The 19,297-nt window shown below is 39.9% G+C and overlaps 1 protein-coding gene across 4 annotated transcripts in view; it reads left to right on the top strand.

The window, feature by feature from the left end:
* The window catches only part of LOC137341237 (myocardin-like), a 635,026-nt gene that overhangs the window by 514,999 nt on the left and 100,730 nt on the right, over window positions 1–19,297 (top strand). For all 4 annotated transcript variants that reach the window (XM_068004310.1, XM_068004312.1, XM_068004313.1 and 1 more), the window contains one exon: window positions 7,300–7,365. In XM_068004310.1, coding sequence (XP_067860411.1) covers window positions 7,300–7,365 — 66 coding nt within the window. The remainder of the gene's footprint in view (window positions 1–7,299; window positions 7,366–19,297) is intronic.

The raw sequence follows: 19,297 nt of genomic DNA on the forward strand, positions 1-19,297 counted from the left end.
TGTGTGCAGTTCTGGTCGCCGCACTACAGGAAGGATGTGATCGCTTTGGAGAGGGTGCAGAGGAGATTCACCAGGATGTTACCAGGGCTGGAGCGCTTCAGCTATGAAGAGAGACTGGGAAGATTGGGTTTGTTTTCCTTGGAGCAGAGGAGGCTGAGGGGGGACATGATTGAGGTGTACAAAATTATGAGGGGCACAGATAGGATGGATACTAAGGAGCTTTTTCCCTTCGTTGAGGGTTCTATAACAAGGGGGCATAGATTCAAGGTAAAAGGCGGGAGGTTTAGAGGGGATTTGAGAAAGAACTTTTTCACCCAGAGGGTGGTTGGAGTCTGGAACTCACTGCCTGAGAGGGTTATGGAGGCAGGAACCCTCACAACATTCAAGAAGCATTTGGATGAGCACTTGAAATGCCATAGCATACAAGGCTACAGACCAAATGCTGGAATATGGGATTAGATTAGACTGGGCTTGATGGCCGGCGCGGACACGATAGGGCGAAGGGCCTCTATCCGTGCTGTATAACTCTAACTCCCTGTTGTTCTTCGAATAGTACCATGGGATTTTTTACGTCCACCTGAGAGGTCAGATGGGGCCTCAGTTTAACGTCTCATCCGAAAGACGGCACCTCCGACAGTGCAGCACTCCTTCAGTACTGCACAGGAGTGTCAGCCTAGATTTTGTGCTCAAGTCTCTGGAGTGGGACTTGTACCCACAACCTTCTGCTTAGAGGCGAAAGTGTTACCACTGAGCCACAACTGACATCTGAAAGAGCAGAATGGTTCCAAAAAATTGGTTACTGTATACCCTGACTACCATTAGAAATCTGACAGTTCCCATATAGCTAGACAGGGCTTTCTGTGGAAGTGCATGTGCAATTGGCAAAGCCAAAGAATGGAATTCCTAAGGCACCTGTGACTGACTCACCCTCTCCAATGCGGTCTGGCTGGGAGTAGTTCAGGCAGGTATGAGCAAAATGGGAAAGTAAAAAGGGCAAAGAAAAAGCTTCATAATAAAGACAGAATAGAATGGAAACGCACAGCTCAAGAGATTAGCAAATCATAGTACATCACACCCAAGGTACTGTACATCACACTGTACTGTGGTATACTGCAACTGTCGCCAGTACAGTTGTAGATAACAATTGTAACTACAGTTATAAAAATATATACAACCTACTACATTAATAAACAGCACAAAATGTTAATTTAAAAAGGGCTGACGCACAGGAAGTTTGATAGGTAACAATCAGGATGAGCTGTAACAGCAAGATTTCTTGGCAGCTGCATGGTTTTAATTAAACAACCACGCCTGTACTCCTCTCAAATGTTTCCAAATCCCAGCCATCTGTTGAGATGCAGAATACCGTCCTTTTTAAAAATAAATACTGAAAATGCTAATAGTGCAGAAAAAAGATACATGTGATCTATCTTCAAAAAGCATCGCTTTAGTCGTCAATGGCAACACTTTGATTTCTTTTCTCTCTCTACTTCTTGTTACTAGTAGGTGACTACCTGATAAATCAGTAATTATTTACTGCCAACAAACCTTGATTCGAAAGCAAGAGAGCGTTTGAAAAACATCGTCACTGTTGAAAAGTACCGTCACCGTGAGACCACGTTTTCAAATATACCAAAATCGTATCTTAACATTGTGCTCATGATCTGCATAGCAGCCTTGCAAAATTTGTTGCAGTTCTGTGCAATTACTTCTAATGGAAAGGACTGCTGATGTCTTGTGTTGATTCTGGAATCAGGTTTGGATTTACACTACAGCTTTAATAACGGTTGCTTCACGCGAACGCCACAGTTGTGAGGTAGGTGCAGAGTTGGAGGTTTTCGGAGATTTTGTTGGTTTCTGGTACATTCATGCGTGTTGAAATGAGTGATGGGATTGGAACGCCTTTTCACTTTGCACCCACTGTCAGCATGACGTGCTCTCGTGTCAGTTACTTAATGAGTCAGATGCAGAATAAAACTCTCTTTTGGGAGAGACTGCCTTTGTAATGTAACTGAACCTCTTAGGAGAGCATCCGAAGTGTAGGGCTAGCACAGAATTTCCACCTTAAAAGCTTTCAGTTTTATTTTGTAATTTTCAAAACACAGCCTCTCAGTGCTAAGTTGTCTATTTATGTAACTCATTTAATGTAGGATCTGTAGCATATAGGAACATAGGAACAGAAGTGGCCATTCAGCCCCTCTTGCCTGCTACACCATTCAGTTAGATCATGGCCGATCTGTACCTCAACTCCATTTACCTGCCTGAGCTCCATATCGATTGACACCCTTACCTAACAAAAATCTATCAATCTCAGACTTGAAAGCTCCAATTGTTCCAGCATCCACAGCTTTTCTGGGGAGAGAATTCCAAATTTCTACTACCCTTTGTGTGAAAAAGTGCCCCCTAATTTCCATCCTAAATGGCCTAGCTCTAATTTTAAGATTATGTCCCCTTATTCTTGATTTCCCCATCAGGGGAAATATCTTCTCTGTATCTGTCTTATTGAATCTTTTTAACATTATAAACACCTCGATCAGATCATCCCTCAATTTTCTATACTCAAGGGTAACAAGCATATAAGAGATGGATACTTTCCTTTTGCCTCAGCTGAATCCTAATCAGGGTCTAGAGGTGAGAAAAAGCTTTCACATAGGGAGGTGGCAATGAGGACACAAGTTGCCCTAGGCTTCTTACACACACCTTGTCGTCATGATGTGGAGATGCCGGTGATGGACTGGGGTGGACAAATGTAAGGAATCTTACAACACCAGGTTATAGTCCAACAGTTTTATTTGAAAATCACAAGCTTTCGGAGGCTTTCTCCTTCGTCAGGTGAGTGTGGGATTCCATGAAAGATACCGCATATATAGTCATAGTTCTCTGACTATATATGCAGCACATAACTTTTGCGCAATGCTTATTAACAAGTGCATATTAAAGCTTTTTATAGAACCATTGCTAAATTACGCTTTGTATTAATCAGTCCAAAGAGCAGTTTTGTTTATGAAAAGCCATAGGCAGGATTAATGCAAATTTGTGCAGGGCAAAAATATTCTTTTAAGAAACTTTAAGGGATAGAAATTGGCCTTTGGGCAGTAACACAAAATAAAGAGTTATCGGATTGGCTATCCGCTATACGTCCTACTTGATATTCAATTCAAATGACTGCAATGGAGCTGAATATAAGGGGGGCGTATAACAAGCGGCCGACGGAACACTACCTGTTTTGCACCACCGCCTAAGACCAATTTCTACCCCAGAGGGTTGACTTTGTAAAGCTGTTTCCGAAAGTGTTTTATTTCTGGCAGTATTAACAGTGATATAGCACCAGTGGCAAAACCAACAACAGTGTGTAAATTGTGCACAGTTTTCAGCTGGGGGAGCAAGTTACATATTTTCGGCCAGAGTGCAATTGCTCAGCAGCTTTATTCACAGCCGACAACTGGTGGTACTATTTTTGTCACCTTAATTTAATCAGTTGTGTATAAACCATCTAGTCGGATTCCAGTAACCGGTCCAGAGGCCTCAGCACTTCACCCTAAAGTATAATTTGCAGCCTGTCTTGTAAAGGTTTTTTGTTTAAATGATTTTTCCCAAAGACCTAACTTCATCAATTCAGCCTCGTGGCCTAAAGAACAGCCGGGACTTGTGAGGAAATATTTTACGCAGGTTCCAACATGAATGCAAAAGCATTATTTCCAGGTTCACAGCACTGGAGGGTGTGCTGGGAATGATCTCATAGTTTGAACGAAGTTTCCCTTCTCATTCATTTTGGTTTCTAAAGGAAACACTCGGAAGTATGGGGACAGTTAGTGGGACCTGGGGCCTCCAATAATACTTAATAACAATTGGGTGCTTGTAGAGCTTTGACCCTTTAAGAAATGAAGCATGGTTGATGCTTCAGAGAGGCAAGACAACCTGTCAGGGTTCATACCTTACAAAATACACGGAGACCAGGATGGCAGCTGTCACCCTCATTCCTATTTCATCTCTCAGGGATTAAAAGGAGGTTTGAATATATTATTTTTACTTTGCTTTTTTTTAAGCTTAGCTGCTTCTCATTTTTTAAAAATCAAACCGAATTGATATGCACTCTGTAAGCTGTTGCCGGGTTGCTACTAAATGCTCGTACTGCTTCTAGTCATTAGTCTCCAAACAAGTTATGGCTTCTGTTATTGGGCGTTGGTGGTTCAGTAACAAATAGGATCCAGAATGCTGCTTCCTTTGAATTCACTGTTTAGATCTGTGTATGTAAAACTTGTACCTTTTTAAAAGAAAATGTTCACGAATCCTGACATTTGTGATATATTCTGTGCCTATTGGAGGCGATTAACTGTTCAACAACAGTAAAGCAACATCTGTATAAAGTACACACAAGCTATTTGGATCAGCTGCACATAGTGCTTTGGCGTTAATGTTTCTGAATGGCCGGTTAAGAGTGAGGCAGATATACGGTAAACAAGTTCTTAACAGAGTTTAATGTTGCTGGACAGCACGACTGTGAATTATCGTTGTAATGTGTTAGTGTTTGACCTCTCGGTGTTCATTTTTTTTTTGTTCTACTCCACATTCTGTGCTGGGACCACACACTGCCGTGATTCTGTTTAAAAGACGTGTTTATAACTGTGCATCCTGTCTAACGATATATTTGTAAGGGTGTGCTTTTTGTTTGTCTTCAAAAAGCAGCACATTTCTTCAAATTCGTATGCAGCTGTTGTCGTGGATACCGACAGGGTTGGTTCTTAAATACTTAAATGGTGATTTTCTGTTCCGGTTTGATTCAAGTATCAGAATTTAATAGTGATTAAATTACAACCTTTTCAGTTAACACGACAAAATTAGAAAAAAAAGGAGGAAATGAAGAATTTTAAAATTGATCATCTTTTGTAATTTATTTTACTATCAATTTTTTTAAATCTTGGAGTGGCCTGGGAGATAAGTCTAGTAGAGCATCTCAATCTAACTTTTGAACCTTGTTTGCCATTTGAGTGTTTTGTTAGTTCCTAGCCAGCCCACTAGAGGGAGTATCACACTATTGCAAACACATGGCCATCACCATTAAGGAAGGAACTTGCATTTGTGTAGTGCCTTATCACTTCTTCCAGGAGTCCCAAAGAACTTTACGCACAAGGAATTATTTTGAAGTTTAGTCACTGTTGCAATGCAGGCAAACACAGCAGTCATTTTTGCACCAAACAAGATCCCATAAAGACGGTGAGATGAATGGTGGTATCCATTGAGGGTGAAATCTTGGCCAGGACATCAGGAGAACTCCGTGTTGCTCTTTGAATAGAGCTGTGGGATTTATAATTCCACATAAAAGGCAGAGCCTCGGTTTAACATTTCATCCAAAAGGATAATTCAGCACTTCCTCAGTGCAGCATTATAAGCCTAGCTTTGTTTATGTATCAACCTAATTGAAATGTTGTTCATGCTCCCACAAAAAAACATGATCTAGACTCCTTGTCACAAAGATTTTGTGGGTTTGCTAACATGCGTTTTCTACAAGTAAGTGAAAGACAACACACACGCACATATATATTATACATAAAATCTGTGGTTGATTCCTGAACCACAGAAATGCCCAGACCATGAGGTGGCCCTTGTTGAATAAATGCAGCTGTACATAAAACACCTACTGAATCCTTTACTGATGTCCAAAATGACCCATAGGCAATAGAACTTCAATGATGGTGTGTCCTTTAAGAAGTACAGTGCTGTACCTCTCTGAGCTCAAAGGTTGATTTTCAGACTAGCACCGCTAGAAATTGTGCCCTGTTTGCACTTCCTAAAGGTCAGTCAGACCAGCATTGAATCTTATTGTCCATATTTTAAATTGTATGAATCTCACGTGTTTAATGCTTTTTATTAAAAAAATGTTGATGCCTGCTTCTTTCTGCCAATCCACCAGCAGCGGCAGGTCAAACATGGGCAATGCCTGTAGCATTCTTTCTGGATTTCCAGTTCATATTGCACATTCATATTGCCTTTCTGCAACAACTTAAGTGACGAAAGAACGATACTGGTCACAGCGCAGAGCATCTGTGAAAAAATAGCTGACGGAGCCCATAACTGGTGTGCTCCATTGCAAATGAAGCTTCTGTTAACCAATCACAGAGCTCCATTGGTAGTAATTGTGGAGACCCATGACCCTGAATACCCTTTCCTCAGAGGATGCTTTCTGGCAGAGGAACTCCTGAATGGAAGTAAAGGGAGAATATGTCTAAATTGGAAAGGGGGAGGAATCTTGGTCAACTTAGATTCTTAACCAGATTTACTCTCCATTTAATAGCTTAAATTTCAGTTCATATTTTATATGCAGTTAGAGTCATAGAATCATACATCACAGAAGGAAGCTATTCATCCCATCATATCTGTGCCAGCTCTTTGAAAGTGCCCACTCCCTGCTCGTCACAGAATCATAACAGTTAATGCTAAATTGTGCACTTATTGCTATATTCTGCTATCTCAGACAGTAAACTAAATCCTAACTTACCCGGTTGCCAAATTATGAAGTGCAATGATTTTTGTTTGTGAAAATCATATGGTGCCGTAAAACGATTTGTCCAGTCACACAAGTTTGCTGCATTAGGCTGCTGTCCGTGCTTTTCCCCACAACTCACGCCTGGCACAACAACAACTAATGGGAGTTGACTCTCTTTCTATATACCACATAGAATAATACACTCTGGCCTGTGTTCCAAGGCAGTAAATTATCTCAGGGTTGAGATGACATTTAAAAACTGTTTGATCTTTGCTTTGTTGTTGTAGATTATTTATGTCACTTAAACCCCAAGGTGTGTTACTGCCTTGTTAACACACTCTAATACGGTGTATTATTCCCTGTGTAAAAGCCAGGTTATTCAAAGATATTCAGCGACTACAATGTAAAACATATTTTCTACAAACCTGCTATCTAACCAAGAGATTATAGTAAAAGAAATTTGTATGAAGATAAGGCTCTGGCAGAACACACTGTTGCTTTTCAAAAAGCCAGCAAATGTGAATTAAAATCTCCAAAGATTAACATACATCTAGGAAACTTCTTGACACGGGGTTGGGGGAGGGGCTTTTCAGTGGCGGTAGGTATGTCAATTGCCTTTAAATACGTCTCCTGAAGTGTCATGCCACCTACCTGGCTGACCTCAAGCAGGTACTGTGGACTTCCTCCTTATCAGAGTCGAACCTTAGATTCCTGTGTCACAGTTCAATTGCCATTGCTACTTGCACCAAACACACTTCATGGATGATAATGGCGGGCTTGATTCCTGATCTCTGCAAATTTTGTTTTTGTCACAGTTCTCCAGCTCCGGCTCCAGCAACGGCGAACCCGCGAACAGCTGGCAGACCAGGGCATCATGCCGCGTAAGTATAGATGGGGTTTCCTTTCTCTTTCATGATTTCAAAATAACATATATATGTAATATGTAATATAAATGTTTAAAAAACCCAGCAGGAAGCCACTATTTACCATCGGTTATACTGTAAATAGACTTGAGCACAAAGTAGCCTCTTTGAACTCATTGCAACGTAGATGTAACTGGTGAATTGAAAAAATATTCTTTAGCTATTTTAAGTCCCTTCAGCTGCACTTCTACACAAAATATGTACTAAATCAAATTAATCGCTTTGGGTGGGGGTGGGGGAAGGGAGAGGGGAATTCAATTTGGAAATTAAAGAGAGAGTCACATGTATGGTACTCTGGCATGTCCTGTTTAATAGCCATATCTTACCCAACATCATCTTGCATTTATGCCAGCATATTACAGTGGTTTTGTTCTGGAGGATGTGGCACTTCTCTCTGAATTCTCATAGCCAAAGCACGGTTGCTTTGTGTGTTTGCTGAAGAAGCCAGAACTTCTGACAAATTAGAGCCTAACTGACCAGCCAGCAACCACTAAAAACACTGGAGGTTCTTGAGATTCTTAGCAATCAAAAGATTAATTATGCAGACTCCCTTACACTGGGATGGACATAAGGGATGTATTTGTGGTAAAATAACTGCAGCATTTCAGAACAATTATATTACTTGTTTGAAATATATGGGTACGGTACATTGTGGCTATGGTACTGGACTAGTAGTCCAGAGGACTGGACTAATAATCCAGAGAACGGGAGTTCAAATCCCACCATCGCAGTTTGAGAATTTGATTTCACATTAAAAAATCTGGAAATAAAAAAGCTGGTATCAGTAAAACGTGACCATGAAGCAGTCAGATTGTCGTAAAAACCCAACCCAGCGTCCTTTAGGGAAGGAAACCTGCTGTCCTTACCTGTTCTGGTTTATATGTGATTCCAATCCCACACCAACTGCCTTCTGAAATGACCTTGCAAGCCATTCAGTTGCATCAGGGCAACCAGCGATGGGCAATAAATACCGGCCTTGCCAGCAATGTCCACAACCTGAGAATGAGTATAGAAAAATTACTTTACTGAAATATTTAAATTGTGAATAAATATTTATTGCAATCATTTAAAAGTGGACTGTAATCATTTGTATGTGACTTCAAAGTTTCACAGTTCGTTCTGTAAAAATGCATACAATTGTTGATGTTCATATGTATGTGAATTTTTAAAATATCTTACTAGTGAATTTCCCATGGCAATGCTTACATCGAGTCAGATGTATTGTTCACCCTGTAGCTAAGATGGAGTTATATTTGATCTTACCTCCCTGTTTAGGGCCACATAGTCTAATTGCTGTGAATAGGTACATGCTGCAGTCAATTAGAGGCTAATTGCTTTCCTTTTTTAAATATATTTTTTAATGTAACAGAAATTTGCATGCATAACAACACTTTTATGTATATTAACGGATCTGCTGTGGCATTGCTTATCGTGAATCTGAGCTTGTGCTGTTGTGGGGGTGCAGAGTGTTGCCGTATGGAAGTAGAGGAGGGATGCATATTTCTATTGAAAGAATTTTAAAACAGTGTCTAAAACTTCCGTTCAGGTATTGAAGCAAGTGTTTTTTGATTGGTTCTAGTAAAATAAATAGCTAATATTTTCTTACCCACTGCATCTGCATGCACATATCTTAATGTAAACAGAGATTGGTTCTGAGTTTTCATTATGAAAATAAATTACAGGTGCTCATGTCCCCCTCCTCCCATCTCTTTCTCAGGGTCAGCAGAACAACAACAAAAACAAAAACTTGCATTTATATAGCGCCTTTAACATAGCAAAATGTCCCAAAGCACTTCACAGGAGCGTTATCAAACAAAATTTGACACCAAGCCACACAAGGAGATATTAGGACAGGTGACCAAAAGTTTGGTTAAAGAGGTAGATTTTAAAGAGCGTCTCAAAGTAGGGGAGAGATGATGTGGAGGTGCTGGTGATGGACTGGGGTTGACAATTGTAAACAATTTTACAACACCAAGTTATAGTCCAACAATTTTATTTGAAATTCACAAGCTTTCGGAGGCTTCCTCCTTCCTCAGGTGAATGTGGAAATGAAATCCTCGAACCCTTCGCATTTATAAATCACAGAACAATACCTGGTGATTACAGATAGTCTTTCCAACTGCCCGTTGCCAAGGCAATCACAGTGTGCAGACAGAGAGGTGTTACCTACAAGGCCACCGAATATACAAACAACCAAAAAAAAGGCAAAGACACGGAGAGATCTTGGGAGGGAATTCCAGAGCTTAGGGCCTGCTTGGAGTCGGGCCCAGAGGTTAGCAATTTGAGTCATTCAATTTCTGTTTTTTTTTAAACTGCTGGATTTTTGTCACTGCTCATAGTTAGAGTTCTGACTCATTGCTCTTTTACAAATATGAAATTTAAACCAGTCAAGAAGTGTGCTGGCCAATTAGTGACACGGGAATTGTGGCATGTTAGATGCAAATATAGACAATTATAAATATCGTTAGCGAATTTCTGTATAACACTTAAGAAAAAGCATATATAAACAAAGGTGGTCATTTGAAATGTAGAGAAAGTCTCTCAGTACCCTAATTGACACAGGAGATGGAGGCCTAGGTTTTTCAATTATAATCCTGATAGTAATGTGTTAAAATGAATCAGATACCATCAGCATTATAGCCAAGGCCAGAATGTCTGTAACCTGTACCTGATCTTAGCAATGACATATTAAAAAAAAACAAAGCGTTATTCTGGCCTGGAGAATGAAGAGCAATCAATGTTTGATCTCATTCAATAACAACAACAACTTGCATTTATATAGCACCTTTAATGTAGCAAAAAGTCCCAAGGCACTTCACAGGGCCATTAACAGACAAAATTTGACATCGAGCCATATGAGATATTAGGACAGGTGACCAAAAGTTTGGTCAAAGAGGTAGGTTTTAAGGAACATCTTAAAGTTGGAGAGAGAGGTAGATATGTTTAGGGAGGGAATTCCAGAGCTTAGGGCCTAGGCAGCTGAAGGGACGACCACCAATGGTGGAGCGATTAAAATCGAGGATGCGCAAGAGGCAAGAATTGGAGGAGCGCGGAGATCTCGGAGGGTTGTATGGCTGGAGGAGGTTACAGAGAAAGGGAGGAGTGAGGCTATGGAGGGATTTGAAAACGAGAATAAGAATTTTAAAATCGAGGCATTGCTAAAAACACTGAAGAATTCTTCCTTAAAAAAGCTTCTAATATTCATCTTCCAGCTTCTTTTCAAATCGTTTGGAGAAACAAGCCCACAGGTAGTGTTATAGCCCAAGGCTTCCTTTTTCTCTGAATCATACTGATGCATGCTAAACATCCTCCACATTGTACACAGTTAGTTTGAGGTATCCTGGAAATTACAGGCATCGGTTTAATTGGTAACTTCTTTCAATTGTCCAAATTGTAGCTCTGGAGAAAATGTCAACTGCCAGCCCAGGTTTGGAGAGAGGCTCAGGTTTGGAGAGAGGCTCAGGTTTCCAATTAAAAATGTTAGTGAAGGTACTCTGAGACAAATAAAAACAATTTTTAGGTAAGTTTAATTCTGTTGTGAAATTTGTAATTTTTCTGATTTTATCATGTTAGAAACCTTATTTTGAGGCCTGGATGTATGGGTTTGTGAGAGAGAAAAATGGCGGACAAACTTTTTTTGTGCAATTGTTTCTATTTTTCCTTTTTTTAAGTTGGCAGTTTTTTTGTTTAGTTTTCAATATGTAGATGATGCTGGCATGGTCACATTTACTGCCCATCCCCGCTTGCCCTGAGAATGTGGTTCTGGGTCTTTTCCTTGAACTGCTACAGTCCTCATGCAGATGGTGCTCTCATAGCGGTGTTAGGTAGGAGATTCCATGACTTTGACTCAACGATGATGAAAGCACAGTGATATATGTTCAAGTCCAGATGGTGTGTGACTTGGAGTAGGGCCCAGAGGCTAACAATTTGAGTCATCCAATTTGTTTTTTAAAAACTGGTAGATTTTTGTCACTGCTCATAGTTAGAGATTTGACTCATTGGCTTAAATTTCATATTTGTAAAGCAACAATCAAGATGTGTGATGGCCAACTTGTGACAGGGGAATTGTGGCGTGTCAGATGTAAAACCTAGGCAATTATCAATATCGTTAATGAATTTCTGTTTAACACTTCAGAAAAAGCATATGTAAACAAAGATGGTCATTTGAAATGTAGAGAAAGTCTCTCAGTACCTTAATTGGCACAGGAAATGGAGGCCTAGGTTTTTCACTCATAATCTTGATGGTAATCTATTAAAATGAATAAGATACCATCAGCATTATAGCCAAGGCCAGAATGTCTGTAACCTCTACCTGATCTTAGCAATGACATATCAAAAAAAAAACAGCCGTTATTCTGGCCTGGCGACTGAAGAGCAATCAATGTTTGATCTCATTCAATAACAACAACAATTGCATTTATATAGCACCTTCAATGTAGCAAAAAGTCCCAAGGCACTGCACAGTGCCATTAACAGACAAAATTTGACACTGAGCCACATGAGATATTAGGACAGGTGACCAAAAGTTTGTTCAAAGAGGTAGGTTTTAAGGAACATCTTAAAGTTGGAGAGAGAGGCAGATATGTTTAGGGAGGGAATTCCAGAGCTTAGGGCCTAGGCAGCTGAAGGCAGACTGCCAATGGTGGGGCGATAGAAATGTCTTCAATTCTGGCCTCTTGCAAATCCCTGGAGCGCAGAGATCTCGGAGGGGTGTAAAGCTGGAGGAGATTACAGAGATAGGGAGGTACCAGGCCATGGCAGGATTTGAACACAAGGATGTTAAAGTTGAGGAATTGCCAGACCGAGAGCCAATGTAGGTCAGCGAGCACGGGTGTGATGGGAGAACGGGACTAACTGCGAGTTAGGATACGGGCAGCAGAGCTTTGGATGAGCTGAAGTTTAAGGAGGGTGGAAGGAGAGCCGTGTATCTGTAAACTCCATCAACTCCCTACATCACACTCTATAACATAACAAATACAAAACATTTGTTTTAAAGAAAGACTTAATGCTGGGTTCAACTGACCAACAGTTTGAAACATAAAAACATTTTCCAATCTGCATAGTTCCCTCATCAAACAGCAATTAAACTTGTCATAAGCAGAAATTATTTAATAACAATTACCTTTGGAAAAGTCCATTGGAATATGGAGATTTGTTGCATCTCGCTTCTAGCCTTATCCATTTGAAAGCATCATCCTGAGGCCACTCCCAACTTTACATTCATTGAATTAGGACTAAAATCTCTTAAGCAATCCTTTTAAATTTGCACCTTGTATACTTAGGGTGCTAAATTGAGCCTTCTAGCACCCGTTGTTTCAGCACAACGTGGCCTCCCGAACATCCAAAATGGCGTCTTGGATGCGCACGCCCGCATCTAGCGTGACATGTGCTGGACGCCATCTTGGTAAAGGGTTCAGCGCATGCACAAATAACAAATGCCGGCAGCATGTAAAGTAAAGAGAAAATGCATTCGATCAGTGTGCAATGCTGATATAAAGTGATAGACACCATTTTGAGACTTAACGCTCCAATCAATACACTGCCTTAACCACGACAATCTGAACATGTCTTAGAGTGCCTGGAGGACCCCCCACCAGCGCTATTTAAAGGGACCATGCAGGATTTATAAGTTAGTTGCTGGATTATTGCTTCTGGCTGCTGATGCATTTGTAACTGTTTTTGGAGGTCTCCTATACTTGAATAATAGGATGACATAGCCTAACCTCCCTGCTCTTATATTCTATGCCTTGACTAATAAAGGAAAGTATTCCATATGCCTTCATAACCACTTTATCTACCTGTCCTGGTACCTTCAGGGATCTGTGGACATGCACTCCAAGGTCCCTCACTTCCTCTACACCTTTCAGTATCTTCCCATTTATTGTGTACTCCCTTGCCTTGTTTGCCCTCCCCAAATGCATTACCTCACACTTCTCCGGATTGAATTCCATTTGCCTCTTTTCTGCCCACCTGACCAGTCCATTGATATCTTTCTGCAGTCTACAGCTTTCCTCCTCACTGTCAACCACACAGCCAATTTTTGTATCATCTGCAAACTTCTTAATCATGCCCCCTACATTTAAGTCCACATCATTAATATATATCATAAAAAGCAAGGGACCTAGTACTGAGCCCTGCGAAACCCCACTGGAAACAGCCTTCCAGTCACAAAAACACCCGTCGACTGACTCTGATTGATTGGCATAGCTCCATTTACAGAGGATCTCACTTAGGTATCAAAATCTGAACAGGATTATTTTCATTGGAAATGTTTAAGATTGGAGCACCATTTTTCTAAAGTAAATGTCGTTAAATATTCTCAAATTTTGATTTTCCAATGTGATAGTTCCATACCTGATTTAATTTTCTAAAACCAGTAAGAAATTAATTTTAATTTTTGGACAAGTGTACCAGCCCTAAAGCTTTGCTTTTTGCAACATTGCATTTGTTTTGAACGTGCTGCTTCTGATGACATGTCTAAAGAAAGATTATTATTGGACGTTATAGAAAATATTCTTCTGTGAGAATGGTAATTAAAACTATGGAGGGTGTTTTCGGAACAAATATATTATTTTCATTTGAATTAAAACGTTCATACTTTTAACACAGGCAAACATAGTTGATGTTATTTTGTCCATCCCAGCTTTCTGCACAGTCTACTTCCAAAGTTGCTGCAGTTTGTATCAGTGCCTTTGAGCTAGGGAGGACAAAAATCAATCATCATGTTGTTGATCCGCACTCCTGATTGCCATCCAATGAGTTTCACTGGAAATTCCACGTCAGGTTACGGCAGGATTGGGCTTGGATATGACGCTCGCTGTGGTCAAATAGGCTGCTGGCATTCGTACATGAAGAATGGCCACTTGGGCAGCTGGTGCCTCTGGAACCAAAGCCCAGTGTGAATCATCACGGTCAGGAGAGGAGAGGGAAAAAGAAAGACTGTTGCTGCTCTAGGTAGGGGGAAGGGTAGGAGCCCAGAAACGTCGCTGTAGTGTCATCTACAAGCAGCATGAAGATGATTTTTGTGGCTTGACTTGTGTCAAGGAAATGGACAGATGATCACAGGACATGTTGATAAACAATAGGGAAGAGCTTGTTTTCTAACATCACAGGGATGACAATGTCAATGTTAAAAAGTTGTAAACAATTTTACAACACCAAGTTATAGTCCAGCAATTTTATTTTAAATTCACAAGCTTTTGGAGATTTTCTCCTTCCTCAGGCAAATGTTTGCCTGAGGAAGGAGAAAATCTCCGAAAGCTTGTGAATTTAAAATAAAATTGCTGGACTATAACTTGGTGTTGTAAAATTGTTTACAATGTTAAAAAGGAATACTGAACTATAATCTCTAATGTCGAGAGTATATCTAATGAGTACTTTTGCAATGTTTATCATTTTGAATCTAATATTTCTAAGATAATTGAGCTTTAAGTACAAAGGAACAGTATCTAGCATGTTAAAATTTGTACAGAAGTTCAGGGAAACGAATGAACTGATCCACATAATGCAAGGAATTCCCTCTGCACTGAGATCCAACAGTAGTTGGGTTATACTTAGATCAGCAGCCAAATAAACAACTCCAAGGCCATTATCTGACCTTTGATGAACATGGCAGGGTGTGAAAGGACTGTGTCAAAACCCTCAGCAGGGTGTTGTTTATCTAAAGAGCTTTATTTAAGAAGAAATGTGTATTTGAGAACTGAACAAGATTTTGCACAACGCTTTAACCCAATTATTTAGCAATGAACGAGAACAAAATATCATTTGAAAGTCAAATAACAAGTAATGTAGTTTAAACATCAAATTCACCTTGTGAATATAACGACTGCAGGTGGAATAGAGTCACTGAATAACTTTCTATTTAAGAATTATAATATAATTATTGTATTAATTCCGAGATTAGAGAGGCTTGTAGCAAATGCGGAGTTGTTTTCATGGGAGACTTCAATTTTCATATGGATGAGGAAGAGCAGAGCAGCTCAAGTCAGAAAGGATTGAATTTCTTGAGTGCATTCAAGATAGTTTTCTGGAGCAATATGTTCTAGAACCAAGAGGGCAGGCCATATTAGATTTAGTAATAAGTAATGAGCCAGACTTAGTTAATAATCTAACAGTAAGGGAAAATTTATCTAACAGACAAAGTAGCAAGCCTGAGGATTGGGAGCAGTTTAGAATTCAGCAAAAAAGGACCAAGAGATTGGTTAAGAGAAGAAAAATAGAGAATGAGAGTAAACTTGCAAGGAACATAAAATGGACTGTAAAAGCTTCTACAAGTATGTAAAAAGAAAAAGATTAGTGAAGACAAATGTAGGCCCCTTACAGTCAGAAACAGAAGAATTTATAATGGGGAACAGGGAAATGGCAGAGCAATTAAACAAATACTTTGGTTCTGTATTCATGGAAGAGGACACAAATAACTTCCCAGAAATGCTAGGGAAGCAAGGGACTACTGAGAAGGAGGAATTAAAGGAAATTAGTATTAGTAAAAAAATAGTGCTGGAGAAATTAATGGGACTAAAAGCCGATAAATCCCCAGGGCCTGATAATCTGCATCCCAGAGTACTAACAGAGGTAGCCATGGAAATAGTGGATGCATTACTTGTCATCTTCCAAAATTCTATAGATTATGGAACAGTTCCTGCAGATTGGAGGGTGGCAAATGTAACCCCATTATTTGAAAAAGGAGGGAGAAAACAGAGAACTACAAACCGGTTAGCCTAACATCAGTAGTAGGGAAAATGCTAGAGTCAATCATAAAGGATGTGATAACAGGACATTTAGAAAATATCAATGGAAATGGACAAAGTCAACATGGATTTATGAAAGGGAAATCGTGTTTGACAAACCTACTGGAGTTTTTTGAGGATGTAACTGGTAGAATAGATAAAGGAGAACCAGTGGATGTGGTTTATTTGGATTTTCAGAAGGCCTTTGATAAAGTCCCACATAAGAGGTTAGTGTGCAAAATTAAAGCACATGGGATTGGTGGTAATATACTGGAGTGGATTGAAAATTGGTTAACAGACAGGAAACAGTGAGTAGGAATAAATAGGTCTTTTTCGGGGTGGCAGGCAGTGACTAGTGGGGTACCGCAGGGATCAGTGGTTGGGCCCCAGCTATTCACAATATATATCAATGATTTGGATGAGGGAACCAAATGTAATATTTTCAAGATTGCTGATGACACAAAACTAGGTGGGATCGTGAGTTGTGAGGAGGATGCAAAGAGGCTTCAAGGCAATTTAGACAAGTTGAATGAGTGGGCAAATACATGGCAGATGCAGTATAATGTGGATAAATGTGAAGTTATCCACTTCGGAAGGAAAAATAGAAAGGCAGTGTATTATTTAAATGTTGATAGATTGGGAAATGTTGATGTACAAATGGACTTGGGTGTCCTTGTACACAAGTCACTGAAAGCAAACATGCAGGTGCAGCAAGCAGTTGGGAAGGCAAATGGTATGTTGGCCTTCATTGCAAGAGTATTTGAGTACAGGAGCAAGGATGTCTTACTGCAGTTATACAGGGCCTTGGTGAGACCACACCTGGAGTATTGTGTGCAGTTTTGGACTCCTTACCTAAGAAAGGATATACTTGCCATAGAGGAAGTGCAGCGAAGGTTCACCAGACTGGTCCCTGGGATGGCAGGACTGTCATTTGAGGAGAGATTGGCTCGACTCGGCCTGTATTCACTCGAGTTTAGAAGAATGAGAGGGGATCTCATTGAAACATATAAAATTCTGACAGGGCTAGACAGACTGGATGCAGGGAGGATGTTTCCCCTGGTTAGGGGGTCCAGAACGAGGGGTCACAGTCTCAGGATACGAGGTAGGACATTTAGGACTGAGATGAGGAGAAATGTTTTCACTCAGAGGGTGGTGAACCTGTGGCATTCTCTACCATAGAAGGCTGTGGAGGCCAAGACACTGAATATATTTAAGAAGGAGCTGGATAGATTTCGGGACATAAAAGGCATCAAGGGGTCTGGGGAGAGAGTGGGAATATGGTATTGAGATAAAGGATCAGCCATGATCATATTGAATGGCAGAGCAGGCTCGAAGGGCCGAATGGCCTACTCCTGCTCCTGTTTTCTATCTTTCTGTGTTTCTATATGATCGGATTAAATGTTGGGTTTGAAATGGAGAATCTTATCACAGTTATTAAGAGTCTAGATTTTAGTACGGCTAACTTTAAAGAGATGAGACAGAGACTGACAGTAGCAAATTGGTCAAATCAGGTAAAACTACAGGTGAACAGTGGGAGGTGTTCAAAAAAGAATTTAGCTTAATGCATGACCAGTATTTACTCCTAACGGGCAAGAGCTCTACTTACCAAATAAAACAGCCATGGTCAACAAAAGAGACATAAAATAAAACTAAAGGAAAGAGCATATAAAAGTGCAAAGAATAGTTTGGATCCAAGGGACTGGGAGTGAAATAAAGAAAAGCAAAGGAAGCCAAAAAGATAGAAAGAGCTGCAAAAGGGAATTTGAAAAGAAACTTGCGAGGGACATCAAGATTAACACAAAAAGTTTTTATAATTATATTAGAAGAGAAAGGGTAGTCAGGGGTAATTTGGACCCTCTAAAAACAGATGTGGGTAATATTGCAAATAAAAATAAGGAAATGGCAGCCTTATTGAATAATTCCTTTGTGTGAGTCTTCACAGAGGAGGAAGAGGAAAATATACCTGATATTCCAAGGAAACTAGTAATGAATCAAGGACTGGAACTCACTAAAGTTAAAGTAAGTAAGGGAACAGTATTGGAAAAAATAATGGCACTAAAAACTGACAAATCCCCAGGACCTGATGGTTTCCATGCCAGGGATTTAAAGGAAGTAGGTGAGGAAATTGCAGATGCTTTAGCCATAATCTTCCAAAGCTGTCTCAATTCAGGAATTTTCCTTTTAGATTGGAAAATTGCAAATGTAACTCCATTATTTAAGAAAGGTGTGAGAGAGAAACCAGGAAATTATAGACCTGTTAGTTTAACACCTGTTGTGGGGAAGTTATTGAAATCTATAATTAAGGACAGTGTGACTGAGCACTTAGAGAAATTTGAGCTGATTAGAGAGAGTCAACAAGGGTAGGTCATGTCTAAAGAACCTAATTGAATTTTTTGAGGAAGTAACTAAAGTAGTAGACAAGGGAATGTCTGTGGATGTAGATTATATGGACTTCCAGATGACATTCGATAAGGTTCCATGTAAGAGACTGCTGGCTAAAATTAAAGCTCATGGAATTGAAGGCAAATTATTGACCTGGTTAGGAGATTGGTTAGGTGGTAGAAGACAGACAGTAGGGATAATGGTTATGTATTCAAATTGGAAAGAAGTGACTAGTGTTGCCCCACAAGGATCTGTGCTGGGTCCTCAACTATTCACTATATTTATTAATGACTTAGATAACACAAAAGAGAGCCATATATCCAAGTTTGCTGATGACACAAAGATTAGCGGCATGGTAAGTCATGCAGACGGGAGCATAACATTACATGAGACATTCATAAATTAAGTGAATGGGCAAAACTGTGGTGGATGGATTTCAACGCAGATAAGTGTGAGGTCATTCATTTTGGACCAAAAAAGAATAGATACAAGTACTTTTTAAATAGTGAAAAGCTAGGATCAGTGGAGGTTCAAAGAGATTTAGGGATCCATGTACATAGATCACTAAAATGTAATAGTCAGTTAGGAAAAATATTCAAAAAGACTAATGTTAGCCTTTATAACTAGAGGGCTAGAATATAAAGGGGAGGAAGTTTTGCTAGAGCTATACAAAGCCCTGGTTAGACCACATCTGGAGTACTGTGGACAGTTGGAGCACCGCACCTTAGAAAGGATATATTGGCCTCGGACGGAGTGCAGTGCAGATTCACCAGAATGTTATC

The sequence above is a fragment of the Heptranchias perlo genome, chromosome 23 (assembly GCF_035084215.1).
Source record: "Heptranchias perlo isolate sHepPer1 chromosome 23, sHepPer1.hap1, whole genome shotgun sequence".
Taxonomy (NCBI): domain Eukaryota; kingdom Metazoa; phylum Chordata; class Chondrichthyes; order Hexanchiformes; family Hexanchidae; genus Heptranchias; species Heptranchias perlo.